The sequence below is a fragment of the Rousettus aegyptiacus genome, unplaced genomic scaffold (genome assembly GCF_014176215.1).
Source record: "Rousettus aegyptiacus isolate mRouAeg1 unplaced genomic scaffold, mRouAeg1.p scaffold_m13_p_11, whole genome shotgun sequence".
Classification (NCBI taxonomy): Eukaryota; Metazoa; Chordata; class Mammalia; order Chiroptera; family Pteropodidae; genus Rousettus; species Rousettus aegyptiacus.
Window position 1 is genome coordinate 18,905,920 of NW_023416286.1, and position 17,721 is coordinate 18,923,640.

Below are 17,721 nucleotides of genomic sequence, written 5' to 3' on the forward strand. Positions count from 1 at the left end.
TGCCTCAAAAGGCCACACCAGAAACTGAGGCCAGCTGCCTCCAGTGTGAGTCTAGGTGCTGCACAGCAAGGAGCACCTTACTTGTTGAGGATACACTTAGATATGGCTTCAGTGGGGCTGCAAGTTTGGGAGGTGGGTTTCAGGGAACCCTCTGGGCAGAGTGACCTCTGTTATCCAGTTTGATGACTTCTCAGCTATGGCGGCACTGTGTCCACACACTTGGAGGGGGGAGGGCTCAACAAGGAACAATGGATACCTCGAGCACTTCTGTACAGAGTGAGTCTCGCTTCGGCCCTCACTCTGATAAATGTTTCCCTGTAAGTTCCTGGTGCCCACTGTGCGCAGCCAAGTTAGCACTAGTGCTCAGAACGAGCAGGTCCATCACTAGGAAAATCCACTCACAGACGGGGCCCCTTTAAGAGGCGTTTGCTGCTTTTTACATAGCTGCTTGAAACCGGGCAGTCCCATGTCCTCACCCCATCCTACCTTCTGCCATTGCAGGGTGATTTCTTATATTTCTCCCTGATTGTATGGCTTATTCATCTAGAGCCCTGGTGATTTTTCCTTGCTCTTTGCTCGTGTCCATCATAACTTTGATTTGGTCGCCAGAGGGATGAACAGAGCCTCTATCATCTATGCCATTTTTTTCCCCTTCCCTGTGACTGTTTTTTTAACACAGTATGTTTTCAAGATTCATTCATGTTGAGGCATGTGTCAGTACTTCACCACTTTACTTTATATAGCTAAACGATATTTCATTGTATGGATATTTCACATTTTGGTTTTCCATTCATCAACTGATGGACGTTTGGGTTATTTCTACTTTTTGACTACTATAAATCAACTGCTATAAACATTGGGTAGAATTTTTTGAACCAACAGGTGTTTCCACTTATCCTGGATGTATACCTAGGAGTAAACCAATGCTGTTTTTGATTCTTATTACCTCAAAGTAGCTCTAAAAAGCTATGGAATTATATATGACTCCAAGACATCCTAACTCTTGTTCAGCTTGGTTCTAGCTCACAGCAGATAAGCCAATGATAACTAGACTCAGGTTGCACTATATGATCTCATGCGAGACTCTTCAGATCTCTGATACTTGGGAAAGCAGTGTGTAAACACAGTTGCAGAAGGCAGACAGATGCATCATTTCCTTATCTTTTAGAGCTGCTTCATCTAGAAGGCTGTGGTGATCCTATCCTCTACTTTTTGCAGTATATTTATATTTAAAATGCAGTCTACATTGTTTCAAGGCACAACCATACAACACATAAGAAACAAAACCCACTTTTACACATTGAGAAAACTAAATGAGTTTTCCGTCACTTCCAGTCCCTTCCAAATAACCACCAATCAAGGATTCAAAAGATTTGGGGAAGAATCTAACTATTGTGGCAATATTTACTGTATTACTAGGATTAACACCACACTGAAATATGTTTTAAGTACCCAATTTAAAATACATATTCATACTTACCGAAGTTTCTTCCTCCATCTCTAAAATGTAAGAAATTCCTTCATCTGATGGTGTTCCTGAGGGCTTACTCCATTTTAAGGATAACCAAGTAACCCCAGCCTTAGTTAACACAGGACTTGCCGGCATAGAAGGGGCACAGCCTGAGGTGTAATATAAAACTTCTTCACTAAAACCACTGTTGAAACAAATAGGTTTTATGAAGGAACGAAAAAGTTATTTTTAAGAAGAATTTTTGATATATAACATTTTTGGGAAAATGACAATTTCTGATAGATAACTAATTACAATCTAAATAATATCTTTTGAATTTGATAACCTTTATGATAACCAGATCAGATACCTAAAAGTGAATTAGCATTCTTTTAAAAGTATAATTTATGTAACTAATAACTTCTCATAATTATTAACACATCTTAACTATATCAACAAAATAACTTAAACCAGGATTTTAGTGGATAATTTGGACTGTGAATAATTTACACAAGTGAAGTTGAGTGGATAATTAAAATATTTACATTAAAATGGTATCTTACCTTGTACCATAGTCATTTTTGGCTGATAGTCTAAATTTACAACCCATTGCTGGTGATAGTTTAGTAATTTTAAATTGCTTCTGTGAGCCCATGTAACACTGACAAAATTCTCCATTTCCTTTTCCCTAAAAGAAATGACTGATTATATGTCATGTACATTATTGTAAAAAAAGTAAATCAACATCAATTCCCACTTGACAGATAGTAACGTATTAGCCAGCATACATTAAAAGTCATCTTTGTTACACATGAATCATGGATCTCAAGTGAAAGCTGAGATAGCACACATTTTATATATACTTACTGTTCATTAAATGCAGAATTTAAAAACTGGGCAATAGGTATCTTTTTTATAGCTTCTAGGATTAAGTGTCCTGTTTTAGCGGATGCTAAACCTCTGGCTTCAGTTAAAGAAACTTTCCAGGTATGGACCCCACAATCTCTATGGGGGGACTGGTAGTGGTGGAAACTGGGTGATTATTCATATACGCAACTGGTGGTGTTCCTCAACCTATGAAGTTCTTTGCAAACAGTTTTAGGAAAATGTTCCTACCCATCCCCAAACTTCTACACCTAGATAGCTGCAAAGCTACTTTATAATAAAGATTTTTGGAGCTACTATTCCTTAGATTTAACACTAAAACAGTATGAGCAAAGAGAAAAGCCCAATTACAGGCAATGAAATGGGAGATATAGAAGTCTGCAGCTTGGGACAACTAAAGAGTTTTAGAAAGTTAGGGTGCTATACAAAATGAACAAACTTCTTATTCTCCACCTATATTCTGCATGTGTCAGCAGAGGTAAAGGGTGGATAGGGTGACTTCTACTTCAGAGAAAACTTTCAGTCTATATCAGGCAGCTTTACTGAACTCTCGTTAGTTTTAATAGTTTTACAGTTGATTCTACTGAGTTGTCCAAAAAGAAAATCAAATCATGATAATTTTTGTCCCCCAGTCCAGCCACCAAAGCTGTACCTCTTGTTTTGGTTCCAATTCATACTGAATTAACTCTAACTTCCTGAATAATGTTAAATAAAGATAGAGATAACTGGTTAACTTTGCATTTTTCCTGCTTTGACTAGAAATGCTTTTATTGTTTAGTGATGGCACTTTGCTTGATACACAAAATAACTATCAAGTAAGGAATTACCTTTCAATTCCTAATTTGTTTTGAATTGTAACTGGAATGGGGTGTTAAATTTTTATCAAATATCTTTTCATAAACTATTAAGATGATATGGTTTTTCTTCTAAATTACTATCATATAGTAATAGGTTTACCTAATTCTGAATTCTCTTAGAAGTTCTGGGAAAAAATCCACTTGGTTGTGCCTCATTGCTCTTAATATACTGCTGAATTCTCAAATTACTAATGAGATTTCTACTCTCCCTGGTGCCTCCTCTTAGCTGTGGTGTAAGCATTGGGGTATGAAAGGACATGATAAATAACAGTAAAACAAAGTCCTAAAAATAAAGCTCAGTATGCCTGCTGTGGTAGGCTGAATAATGCCTCCCAAAGAAATCCAGATCCTAATACCTGGAACCTGTGAATATTACCTTATATGGTAACAGAGACTGTACAGATGTGACTAAGTTAGGATCTGAGGATGGAGAGATTATCCTGGATTATCTGAGTGGGTCCAAAATGGAATTGCAGTGTCTTTTGTAGAGGGAGGCAGAGAAGAATTTGAAGACAGAAGAGGAAGAAGGAGGTGTAATGATGACAACGGGGGGAGAAAAGATTGGATGCCATTCACCAAGCAATGACAGCCTCCAGAAGTTGGAAAAGGCTAGGCAATGGATTCTCTTCTAGAGTGTCTAGAGGAAGCATGGTCATGGTGACATCTTGTTTTTGGATCAACGAAAGCCATTTTGGATTTCTGGCTTTCAGAACTATAAGAGAATAAATGTGTATTGTTTTAAGTTATCAGGTTTATGTAATTATGTTAAAACAGCCATAGTAAACGAATGTGCTTGCCTTCAAGGCTAATGTAAGAACAATAACAATAACAAAAAAACTTTCATCAAAGTAATTATCCAAGATAGGGGTGGAGGGGATGGGGAAAATTAAAATCATTTCTTCAATTAAATAAATTAAAAAACAAAATAATTCCCAAGTTGACAGCTTGATGGTGGTTTAGTTGGAAAAACAAAACATAAGGAGGTCCAGTCAACAATGTTTTCTAAGATACCATCAATTTACTCATGTACCACATGAAATCATTCACACTGTTTTTAAAGAGGGAAAAACTTAACTACTAAACAAAAAAGTTATTTCTTCCTGAGAATATGCACTGAATTTTAGCTTAATTTAAAAAGATTCAGTTTACTTACCTCATCCCATTCTAAAATAAAGCTTTGGATTTTAGAACCATTGTCACTAGGTGCCTAAAACAAACAAAATGAATACAGATTAGTACTTCTGTAAAAGATATTGTGATGACCTAATCTAAGGAATCTATGGTGTTGCAGATGTTCTCTGTGACATACTTAGCCCTAGAAAAATTTGCAGAGAATACAGAAATCTATGTATTGTATACTCTATAATCCTCTTAAATGCACGGAAAGAAAACAAAGCAAGAGGTTATTTAAGTTTTTCTAAACATTGAACTATCTCTTTTAGCAACAACTCTCTTAACTTTTATAATCCTAAAAAAAAAAAAAAAATTACTTGGCCTTTCATCAAGTTTTATCAGCTTTAGGCCCCTAAAATCGATTCTGGCATTTTCATTAAAACTCACCTTACAAGCTAAGAGTAATATTGTGCATTGCATCAAAGAGTGAAAGAACTAGGGTGCTGAAAGGGACTCCAAGAAGGCATACTGTCTGGATCCTCGCTTCTAGACTCAATGTGCCAGTTACCTAAGACTGCTTGCTAATTCATCGATCTGTTAATCACCACGCTCCCTTGGCATTTTATTCCAGTATTTAATCAGTCAAGAATTTCAACCTTATTTCTTTCTACATTTTAAACCTATTTCCTCTTTAGCCCTCATGTGGATGCAGAACTGTCCTTATAATAATAACTTCATCTATTTGAAGATAATTGACTGGAAGAGTTCTCTTATCAGAGTTAAATAATCTTAACTTTTTAAATAGTTCTCCAGAGAACTTCTGTAATTTTCTGGACTCTATCTAGTTTTATATAATATTGCCAACTATGTAAAACAGCAATAAAGAACCATTAAGTTTTTAATATAATCTTTTATTACACGGATTAGTTGTTGAACAGATCTTGTATTTAAAATTTTTTTAAATTATAATTTTCAACTGGTTAGCACGAGTAACATTTGCTATGTAAGTTACATTAATAGCTCACTGACTGGCACAGCAGTGGCAGTTAAAAGTGACTACACAGAGAAAAAGGCAGAGGAAGAGAATCCAAAGAAAGAGAAGGTAGCCAAGTCTCAGCAGGATGTGAGTGGTGTGAAAATATATTTCCCTAGAGTAAATGACTCAATTGTGTTCTAGTCTAGTTGCTAAAGTCTCACATTTACTTTGCTTAATTTCTTCTACTTTGTGAGGCTGTTAAAATGTCCTGTGACCTATACTCCATTTTTTCTTTGAGTTAGAGGGAAAATATAACGTGTAAAGTGTTTTGTCTTTATCTCATTTAATACTCACATCAACTCTATGAAATGCTATTATCCAACTGTACAGAAGAGAAAAGGAGGCTTTAAAGAGTGTGAATAAGTTGCTCTAGATCACAGGGTCATTAGGAGTGGAGCAGAACTAAATTTGGTCTATCTGATACAAAATCAGTGCTCCTATCCATCAGTATTCCAGGGGCCAAGCAATAGAAGGTTTGCTCAGGTACTAGCAATATCAGGAGTAAAAAAGCAACCTCAGTCAACTTGTTATCATCGCCATCCACTAGTAATTCTAAACAATGTCAGTGGATAAAGTACTTCTCTCAATTTCCGCAGCGTGCCACTATTCTTAATTTCCATAATGTCTTTAGTTTATATGAGGCAGGAAAGTCAAAAGTCACTAAAATGATGCTAGTTGTCTTCAACTTTAAAATTAAATACCAATAGTTAATATGTTTATTATGTTCCAGGCACTGTACTATAGGCTTTACATATACTATGTAATAACCCTCCCAACAACTCTGAGATATAGTCATGCACTGCTTAATGAAGATATGTTCTGGGAAATTATCATTAAGTGATTTTGTCATCGTGCAACCATCAGAGACTGTATTTAAACAAATCTAGATAATATAGCCTACTACACATCTAGGCTATGTGTTATAGCATGTTACTGTACAAAACAACAGATTAAATGAAGCACAAGTGAAAATGATGCAATTAAGAGATGTAAACACAAGATGTATTAGGCTGCTGCTGGAGTAACAGGGTATGCTGTTTTATAGCAAGCTTTTTTTTTTTTAATAAGTAGGAAGAGTATACTCTAAAATAATGATAAATAGTATAGTAAATACATAAACCAGTATCAGTCATTTATTATCATTATTAAGTATTATGTACTGTACATAGTTTTGTGTGTTATACTTTTATACAACTGGCAGTGCAGTAGGTTAGTTTACACCAGCATTACTATAAATATGTGTATAATGTGTTACATTATGACTTTATGACAGCTAGGGTGTCACTAGGGTTTAAGAATTTTTCAGCTCTGTTACAATCTTATTGGGACCACTGTTGTACATGTGCTCTGTCATTGACCAAAATATCATTACGTGATGCATAGTTATATATCACATTATTCCCAATAACCATAACAATAATGTCTAACTCTTTCCTCAACCATACTGATTACTCTGTGTATATCCTGGACCATTTCTCAAAGAGTGCAAGCCTGGGCAATCTATATGGGTAACTAAGAGGTAGCACTTGTATAGGCTTACTGGGATATTGTTAAAGATCAAAATTTCAAAATTCAATTGAAATTATCATCAGGATAAAGAGGAGTACCCTAGAAAAATCTCAAATCTATATGAAGGGCACTGGGCTGCTACCCCAATTACCCTATCAAAGGAAAAGGCCTTAGCATATGGATAAATGAAATGCTATTCCAAGTGACATGAAATAAAATTAGTGATACTTATCAATATGTATATACTAGTCTGATTACTGTGTGCTAATGATAGTTTTGAAGTATACAAAGCATCTAATATCTTCAGAAGAACTAACAAGCTCTGAATAAGTAGTAAGCTCCCAATATTCAAAAGAGCTTTCAGAAAGAAAGCTAGCCCTGGTTTTTGCTCTTGAGGTAAGAGTAGATAATTAAATCAAGATACGCAGTTATTTTCTCACTGCAAATCAATGGTCGCTATTAGGGGTGTTATCTTTTAGAGGATGTTCTGAAATTTCGTGGGGGGTGTTTTTGATCATCACAATAATGTCAGGAGGAGGAGGAGCTGATGATCAGAGGGGTAGGGATCAAGGATGCTACCAGTCCTCTAAAGTGTAGGACAATCAGAACAATAAATAATTGTTCTCTTTCTCTAGAAAAGACTTCTGGATATCCTACTGGACATCTAAGTAGGTGAAATATCTGTTTATAATTATCAGAGCCTAGAACCTAATTCCATTTTACAATGTATTTTTTTTTGTATAGTTTAAACAGTTACTGAATTTTCCCAAAATGCAACTACTGTGCAATTTGGAAAAGATTGTACTTAACTTTGCTCTGTAATTTCTCAAGATCTATATATTATTTCAGCAAATCATGTCACCAATGACAGTGCTGTCTGTGGTATCTGAATTACCAATTCTATCTCCAGTGTCTGTCCAGTTCATTATATCTTGTGTACCTAGGTCCAAACATTTACATATTGAAATATGTATTATTCTATTAAAAATAATTTTGTTCCTCCTTTAAGGCATCATACTGATATTTTAAAAACCATGAGTCTAGTTATTATAAATCTCATTTAGGATAAAATTTAGGATGCAAAATCATTGTTACGAACTATTATAAAAAGGAGCAAAGAACTTGAGAATTATTGTTGTGACACTCAATGTCATCAACATGTCCAGTATAAGAACTGCTAACTATAAATCAGTCTTGTCTGCTACATTTACATATAGTAAGAAAAACCAATAAGTGTTATTTTAAGATATAAAAAAACAAATGCCTATTTGATATATATAAAGAGTAAGAGCAAGTTAGCTTAAAGCTCTTGTCTCCAAAAACAATTGAAATTTAATATTATAGGAGGAAAAAAGAAAATAAATGCCCGGTTGGAAATATTCTAGAGAATGCTCTTACCTTCCATTGCAAAGTGAGTGAATTTTTAGTCCGATTGGCTATTCTTGGTGGATTAGGTATGTCAGGTTCACAGCTTAAGGTGGTAAAGTTTTCAGCTTCTGAAGGAGTTCCCTTTATAGAGTTGTATTCTGCCTGTACTCTGGTAATAAAATAAATAGTTTAATCCTAGAGAATTATTATATCCTGCCTTTCAATAGCATTGCCTTTAAGTACCCTCAAGTTAAAATGGTGCCCCCCCCACTAAATATTTTAGTGAGAAAATATACATAAGTAAAAAGTAGATAATTAAATTTTAAATTGTGACATAACTGTGTATGTGCAATATGTATCTGCACACAGGTATACAAACAGTACCAAGCACGCATATGTGTGGAACAAGTTTCCAGAAATAATATCCTTAACTAGTGTAATATACTGATACTTCCTTTCTATTCCACTTGATTATATTTAATTTTTAAAAATGCTGAATATAACCTCTGAAATTAATTACATGACTCAATAATAGTGGCGATCCACAGTTTGAAAAATACTAGGTTGGACAATACTTTGGGTTCATCATAGGAAGTATAACTGAAAAATTAACAATTTAATAGGAATACTTCTAACCACAAATGTTCTTTTTAAAAATTGAGGTGGCTGACTTAATGCATTATATTGATGCCAACCAGCGAAGTCTCTGGAGTCTATAAAATTTTCATAAATTACAATGGAAGATGTATGCAGAGTAAAACAGTTTCTAAGTTGTCCCTATTCAATGTGAAATTCTAAGTGTTTTATTATCGCACACTCTTTCCAAAATAGGATGTAGTAAAAACATGTAAGTACAAGCCAAATATTTATGATTCTGTAAAAATTTCAAAAGCTGGGACAATTATCTAGTACTAAGCTAGATACTGTAGACATATTGTACATAATATCTGTATATTCATTCCAATCCCAAGGTCCTACAAACGGGGGTGATACATTCGACCCTTCAATATAATATCAGAGTTAAATGTTTTATTTTTTGGAGAAAGTGCTGATAATTGTACCAAAAGAAAAACCGAAGTCCACAAAGTCCATGTTTTTAATACAAAGTTAATAATTAAATTATATTCTAGACTTTTAAAGAAATAATTAAAAATAAAACTACCTATGCTATATCATATAAAAAGCAACACACAGGAGCTCCTTACTTTGCATGGTAATCCATAGCTGGCTTGAGATCATTTAAAGTGACACTTGTTTCTTCTCCTCTGGGGGAAAAAAGGAATATTTCATTGCCTGATAAATACAGTATTTCCAGAGGTTATGCACTATACACACTAAAGTACTTCATGAAATTATATTGCTTCTTACTTTACTGTGATCATATTCAAATTCTACTAATGTGGAATCTATGTAATTAGAATATGTGTCAAACTTAAGTATGTATTTACATACTACTTTAAAACAAACAGGTGTGCTTACCAAATCAACTGTGTAAGCAGACTTTTTTTGAGTGGAGTTAGGAAACATATTTAGCTTACTGAAGAAATAGAACCATTTTCAATTATTTAAAAATCTACTTTGCACATAGCTAAAATGTGAAATAACGTATGTACTACTGAAATCAAAACTACCAAATTTTTACAAGGAGTCTGTCACTGTTGCATTTTATTAGAATTTAAAATGGAACTTTATTTAAAATGTTAGTTTAATGAGTAGATAAGAAAAACAGTGAATCATAATTTAAAGTGAAGGATTTCACATGGCCACTATTACTTTTTTAAACACAACAGTACATACTCATCTTAATATTACCATGATACAACTATTATTTGGTATGTAGCCAACCAATCAGTTTGTTTTCTATTTCTTTTTTTTAAAATCACTGTTTTCTGTTCCATTTCCTTCAGAGAAGTTTCTCTCCTCTCTACTTTATGGAGTTCTTTCCCCCCACCCAGACTACTCTCCTTGCTTTTCTGCTTCCTGTTTCTTAAATCAAAGTCAGAAAATATTATGAGAAAGAAAACATGTCTCATTGGTGAAAATATACTTTAATGAATTAGGCAGTTTAGGCAGTTGCAGCAGCATCCTTGGAGAGAGACCTTGACCGGTCTAGGGTAAAGGAGGTGACTATGACTAATGTTCCTCTTGGGCTCTCCGGTCAGGCTATACATGGAGATAAAATCCTTCCTCTTAGCAAGCAACCACAGCTAACTAGAAACAGCCATTAACACACACATATGTCGGCATGCACAAAACCCTTTATGTTGATGGTCTTTTATCCCCTATTTATTCCTTAGGTAGATCTGTCTCTTCTAAGAAAAATGAATAGAAAAAACACAAGGAAGTCTCTCAATAGAGACAAGACATTTTAATTGCCTTATATTACAGGATGATAATAACTGGGTAGTTTCACTTTCCTTTCTTCCCTATACTAGCTATTTTTTGAAAAAAGATTCCAAGAAGGTTGATGTACCCAGGGTTCTGTGTTATGATCAAATGACTATCCACCTTTGTTTACAATCTTTCTGGTACTTAAAGGATAACTAATAATCAACTTTAATCTTTATTTTTTTTCATTAGAATAGCAATTTTTAAATTAATAAGAACAGAACAATTATTTTACAATCATAAGTGTCACAATCATAAGAGCCACTCTGACTCTTTCTAAGGCTTCTTGGTACATAATAAATATACTTTTGAACCAAGGAAAGAGAACTGTGATAGGTTTTCAAAATATGATTATTAATAAACCAACAAGCAAATGAGGAACAATGGTAATAATTTCATTTTACAATAGATATGAGTCTGTACATATATGGATTAAATCCAACTCTTTAGAGGAGCAATACCGCATTTCATGAGTTCAAAATCTAGGAGTTCTCTATCTCTGGTCCTGGCTTCTAAATACTACAATTTATATTTATGCCTCAGGAATATGTGAGCAGAGAAACATTAGGGAGCCTACTAAAAAATAAAAAAGCTGAATGTGGCCAATAAAAGTAACTGTTCCAAGGGCTTGTAGACAGAAATGTATGTATCTGGCATCTGAACTATTTACATTGAAATCACTATCACTGCTCAATTTATAGATTCAAAATAAAAGCATTAAGAGATAAAAATAGAACAAAATTAGTATTAAGCTCTTATATGATAAACCATAACTTACATAATGGGAGGGAGTAAAAACATAAATACCTACGCATATACACTTTTATATTTCCCATCTTTTCCAGTACTTGAGACCAGAACTTCATAATTATAGAGTTCTGGTACGGTAGTCTCATCTGTTTCACCGTTAATGAAGCTGGAAGGAGGTGACCAAGTAAGAACTACTGTCCTTGCCTGGATGTCCGAGGCCTGCAAAAACAGTATTTAAAACCTCTTTGAAACACTGCAGTGTGCACAATGTACAGTGAAAAATCTAATGGTGTTTCAAGATGAAATAAAATCTATCTTCTTATACACAGTGGTTCACAAATAGAAACCTGTCCACTTGTAGATGATATATAATTTGTTCTAAAAGGGTGGATGGGTTAAACAAAAGTTTAATGACCATTTTGGACCTTACAAAACTATTAGTATAAACACCACAAACAGTCAAAAGAAAGAATAGAAGAAAAAATCCGCTTGTAACACATTAGAAAGGGTTCATTTTTTCCATTTTATAAAGTGTCTTATAATAAGAAACAGACAAAAAACTCAAGAGAAAAATAAGGAAAGGACAGGGACTGTCTAAGCTAAGACATATAAATATAAATAGATTATATATGAAGAGATGTGCGACTGTATTCATAATTAAATAAATGTAAATTAAAATAAGATACCACATTTTACGCACCAGCATGTGAGGATATTCAATACCATATACTCCATTTTATGGAAGAAGAAACAGATTCAGAAAGGTTAAGTGATTAGTCCCAGGTTACTCCACTCCTGAGTACACAGCTAAGGCTGAGATTAGTGTGATCTCCCCACACACAGCACTTCAGTCATACCCATGAGCTTTTCTCCTTTTTCTTTTTCTTTCGGTTCCTTACATGTGCCATATTCAGTTCCTTTTAAATGCTGGTCAGTGTTTGCACTACTGTCCCCGCATACCCCGACAGTGCCCAACCACAACTTTTTCTTTAAATTTCCGTTCAATCATCCTTCCTTAGGCAAATTTCTTTAAGGTCTAGTGCCCCTATCGAAGTCTTACAGCACTCTATCTCTCTGTTTTGACAATTCACAGGTATAATTTTATATTCACTGCATGATGCTTACTCTACTAAAGTTCTGAGGGCAGGGGTCATGCTTTCCATTCTATCTCTAGCTTCTATGCACAACATTTGGCATTTTGTAAATGGTCAAATATTTTTGGAATGATTAAAGTGAATGAAAACATTTAATTTGGTATTCTGAATGGGCTAGAGCATGTAAAAGCAACACAAAAACAGCAAAAAAAACCTGACCTGTACTTCATAGCTCACAATAAAAAAGGCATAGCTACCCAAACTGTAAAAACAAAAACAAAGCAAAACAAAACCATCAGCATTACTTTAACACAGAGATTATTTTATTAAATTACATCTTCCTCATAATATTGGACAAGAAATTCTATAAAAGAATTGTTTTAAGCTTTATATGCCTGAAAAATTATATTTTTTAAAATTTTATACCATAACAAATAAATGCTGCTAGCATTGGCTATTCTGTCATACAAATAATTCTATTGTTATCAAATTACTTTTCGAGTTAATCTAGTGATATACATTTGTACACACACACACACACACACACACACACACACACACACACAAAATCTTGTAAGGATAATGCTTGAATTTCAATCCCAACTTCAACACTACTTATTAAACCTACTTTTGCTTCAGTTTCCTCATTTGTAATATAGGAAAAATAGTACAAAGGATTGTTGTAGGAATAAAGAAAATAATGCATATATGTATTCAAAGCATTTTGGACAGTCTGACACTAGTAAACTTGTTTTAGCTATTATTATGAAATCATTCTGTATATGTTTACATTAATTTACATGCATATACTCAATTCTTAAGAGAAAACAAATTAGAATAAAAGAAAACTAGAGCATCCAAATCCATTTTTTAGGGTTGCCAGAAAAAACCAGGACCACAGTAGCCTATTAGATTAGTGAACGTCTTACTCAACCTTATAAAAATGGGGTAAAATTAAAAGGTAACCCTTGTGGAGAAGGTGTTAACAGTAACGATCTTTCTTTTCTAATCTGTTCTTGTATAAACACTAAGAGAAAAGTATTTGTGGGTAACTTCCTATAAAATATTTTAGCATGGATCTTTTTTGGGGACAGGTAGAGAGCTTTTTGTTTTGTAAACCAAAAAATATTTTTACCCATGTTCAATAAATGGCCTTACCCTGGCTGAAAAAGCCCTATTTTCCCCACCCATCGTGTATTACTTATCCCTCCACTTTACTATACTCCAGTGATAATGGTTCTTCCTATCTGGCAAACTTGTCATGCCTATTCCTGTTCTTCCTCTTGTTCCTTCCAACTTTTGTACCTTTTCTAACTCTCCAAAGGCTCAGAGCAAGCTTTTTTGATTGCTCTATTTAAATAATTTCCCTCTCCTCAGTGCTCATAATATCTCTATTTCTGTGATAGCACTTTTTACAATCACACAATTTTGTTTGTGTATGTTTTTTATTTACTGGCATATAGTAATGGCTCAATACATATTCTGATTGATTGTCATGATGTCAAATATTTTGACTGACTGAATAAGTAACTACATAGCCCTTCAAAGAATAATGTAATAACAGAAAGATTGCTAAGGCATAACACAGTAAGTGAAGCTGTTGCCACAGAGCAACAGGATACAGTATAACCTTTTTTTTTGGTAGAGACAAAGGAAAAAGTTTATATTTTGGTGGATAGACCGACCATACAATTGAACTGAAACAGATCTATTTTTACTCTCTGTATATATGCATTACTTAACATATTTTAATATATTAATTATAAAATATCTCGGATTCAATTAATCACTGACACTTCCATTAGCTTACTTTTAAAATGGAGTGAAGTTGTAACTCTTAAAAAAAAAAGCAGAGAAAGAAGAAGACTGATCTAAACGACTGCTGTGAAATTTTGTTTTCCTCTTTGTCTTATCCTTATTTGTTCTAAAGCCTTTTCTTCATAAGGCTATAATGATGGTGTCCAAATAGTTTGATCTCCAGCATTTTTCCCTGCAAAAGCATCTTTGCATGTTTTGCAGTCTTCAAACCACATTTTTTAAATGGCTATATCATTTGGCCCAGTAAAGACATTCCAATTTATTTACGTATTCCTTTGTTTTATTTTTATTACTATTAGTACTACAACATACATTTTTGTTTGTGTAGTTTTTTATTCAGAAACAGGACCGCACATAGGTAAGTTTAATTTATATTTCTTTTGGTTACTAGTAAAGACCCCTCTGAAGTCTTAACAAGTCTAAAAAATACAACTGTATAAGCACTTTACTTAATATCAATCTTTGCCATATCTGATGTATTTTTTCTACTAGAATGAGAACCTTTATGTAGGCTACTTTAAAAATATGCAGAAAATTTTATGTAGCCAGTTCTGCTGCCATGCCTTTTTCCGAGTTCTTCGATTACATCTACACTTGCAAATCATTGAGGATTATTAACTTTCTTCCTGAAGTCTGATTTTATTGAACTGTTTTTGCATATGGAGTTAATTTAATACATTTTATATGAAAATCATAAAAATGGGTTTTTAAAAACTGATAATTAATTGTACCCACATACGCTATATTGGATCTTTGCCTGGTCCAGTGATTTTCAATATCATTTAGTGTATATTAAACACTTGTTTAAAAAATGAATTCTTGGTTGTATATTCTGCCTTACTGATTAACATTTCTTTCCTTATTTTGGATCTATATAAGTCCATTATTGACCTCATATTCCTTACGTAAAGTTTTAAGTAAGATTTGAATAAAAAGATACCAAAATCCTATGTGACTAAACTAATGAGGCCTAAATAAAAAGATATCAAAATCGTATATGGATACACTAAATATAATGTAAAGATAATACATGAGATACTTACCACTGGTTTGACAATGGTGGAAAGAAGTGCTTCAAAAGCCTTAGTTTCTTCATCTTTTTCTTAAAAAAAAATTTTTGAATATTACAAAAAAATGAGCTTAAATGCAATCAAACCCTGCTCCCTCCACAATATGTCTTCTGAAACTAGGTTAATATTTGAGATTTTTATTTTCTAGTTTTTTACTCCTTAGTTCATACTCAGTAGTTTGTGGCTCTTCAGGATTCTTCTGCTTCTATTTCCATTTTAACCATGATTACTAATTACAATGCCACTATATATGTATATACACACACGTATGTACATACATATACATACATGTATATAACCAGTCAATAAGTTTTTCTTATAAAAGTATATTTTTATTCATAGTTGTAAAAAATATTTTCTCCCTGCAAAGTTCTCATTTGCTAATCTTCTACCTCTTAATGACAAGTTAAATGAGTATCTGTTTCATGACATGCCTTAATTGTGGTTCCCAAAACATGAATATAATTGACTTGACCATAACTTATAGCCCCCACTGATATATCGAAAACTTTAGATTAACTCTTCTGAAACATTGGTGCTGAAAAAGAATGATTAGGAGGTCTAAAAAATATGGAGACCATTTTTGTAAATGTTAATAAACAAGACATGAGGCCACTAAAGCAATGTTGGTAGGGAATGGAAATTTTAAAGAAAAGGAAGTAGTACTCAGAGTTCATATAGTAAAAGTCACAGGTTAAAGGAAGGATCTAAGGGAAACATGGGAGTTTTAAAAGAACTTTTGAAGAAAGAAATGGAGAATACTCTATCCTAACTATAGAGTATGTTGATAGATTGGTGACTTACATATAAAGTTGGGGAAAAATTGTTTAATAAAAACCTGCACAGCCTTATCAAAGGCCCAGAAAGAGAAAAAGAGGAAGCTGGATGAACTTTAAGTTTTCCTATCAAGTAGAAATTTCTCTTAGTTGTTAAATTTTATGACATAGGTAAAATTACTAATTGAGTTTCCCCCAAAATCGCCAAAAAGAAGTACCCTAGTAATAACTTACGTTCTAAAAACATTTTCTCACATTTAGGAAGGATTAGGCTACTAATCTAGTTTATTTGGAGCATGACAAAATGACTGAAAGGTTATAGTTTTAGTAGGTTAAATCCCGATGAAAAGTACCAAAAAGAATGGCTGAGTAATTTAAATAATTACCTTCTATTTCTGTATCAATTTGTGGGCCACCTTTCCCTTTCCCTGACTTGTTTCTTCCTGATCCTGTGTTTACCCCACTAGCACTCTGCCCTTTTATAAGTCCATTATGTTCACTTATGGGAGAAGGGCATTTCTGGGGTGATGATGGTGGACTGCTGATTTTATCTTTCTGTGTTCCTTGGCGATCCTTTAATTTTTTCTGCAAACGTTCATATGTTTTACTAGATCTTTCATCTCTAAAGTTGGACCTTCCATGTGTAGAATGAGCATCTAGGAAGAAATAAAAAATAAAAAACATTAAATCTATCATCATAATTATATAAAAAAATATTTCAAAGAATAATTTTGCAAAAAAAGCTATTTCTGTGTCTTTATCAACTGACAGAACCAACCTTTGCAATTTGATTATAATTATCTTTCTCTCTTTCAAATAAATTTATAGAGATGTTTCTTTCCTTTTCCCAACTATTATTCTCCGTAGAAATAGCTTGGTGGTATGCTATGATTATCACAAGTGGGAAATAAGACCTAAACTGAGTTGTGTACAGTACTTCTCTTTTACACTTTTGAAGCCTTTAGCATCTCTTTCAACTTCAAAAATGTAAAATAGGTAAAAAGAAAACCACCATCTGCCTGAATCCCCCGCTGTTGAAGCATAATTAGTGTTCCAATCCTTTTTATGGCTGAAAAATATTCCATTTTGTGAATGTAAATTTATTTACCCATTCATTAGTTGATGGACATTTAGTTCTTTCCACTTTTTATCTATTATGAATAACGATGCTATGACATCTATATACGGTTTTTGTGTAGACATATGTTTTTATTTTTCCTGGGTATATACCTAACAGTGGAATTGCTGGTTCATATGGTAATTCTACATTTAACTTTTTGAGAAACTGCAAAATTGTTTCCCATAGTGACTGCGCTATTTTATATTTCCTACCCGCAATGTATGAGGGCTCTAATTTCCCCATATCTTTGCCAAAATTTGTTGTCTGTCTTTTGATTCTAGCCATTCTGGTGAGTGTGAAGTTTTACCTCATGATTTTGATTTGCTTGTCCCTAATAACTACAGGTGATAAGCATCTTTTCATTTGGTTATTGGTACTTCATATAGCTTGGTACCAGGGACCGGTGCTCTTATGAGAATCTAATGCCTGATAATCTGAGGTGGAGCTCAAGCGGTGATGGTAATCCTGGCAATACAGATGAAGCTTT

General features: G+C 33.6%; 1 protein-coding gene across 6 annotated transcripts in view; it reads right to left on the bottom strand.

Annotated features, from left to right (window-relative positions):
- Positions 1–17,721, bottom strand: part of FNDC3A (fibronectin type III domain containing 3A) — a 173,911-nt gene that overhangs the window by 29,221 nt on the left and 126,969 nt on the right. For all 6 annotated transcript variants that reach the window (XM_036228574.1, XM_036228572.1, XM_036228573.1 and 3 more), the window contains 8 exons: positions 16,501–16,770; positions 15,312–15,370; positions 11,418–11,575; positions 9,424–9,483; positions 8,249–8,387; positions 4,346–4,399; positions 2,014–2,138; positions 1,481–1,655 (listed from right to left, as the gene is read on the bottom strand). In XM_036228574.1, the coding sequence (XP_036084467.1) occupies positions 1,481–1,655; positions 2,014–2,138; positions 4,346–4,399; positions 8,249–8,387; positions 9,424–9,483; positions 11,418–11,575; positions 15,312–15,370; positions 16,501–16,770 (1,040 nt within the window). The remainder of the gene's footprint in view (positions 1–1,480; positions 1,656–2,013; positions 2,139–4,345; positions 4,400–8,248; positions 8,388–9,423; positions 9,484–11,417; positions 11,576–15,311; positions 15,371–16,500; positions 16,771–17,721) is intronic.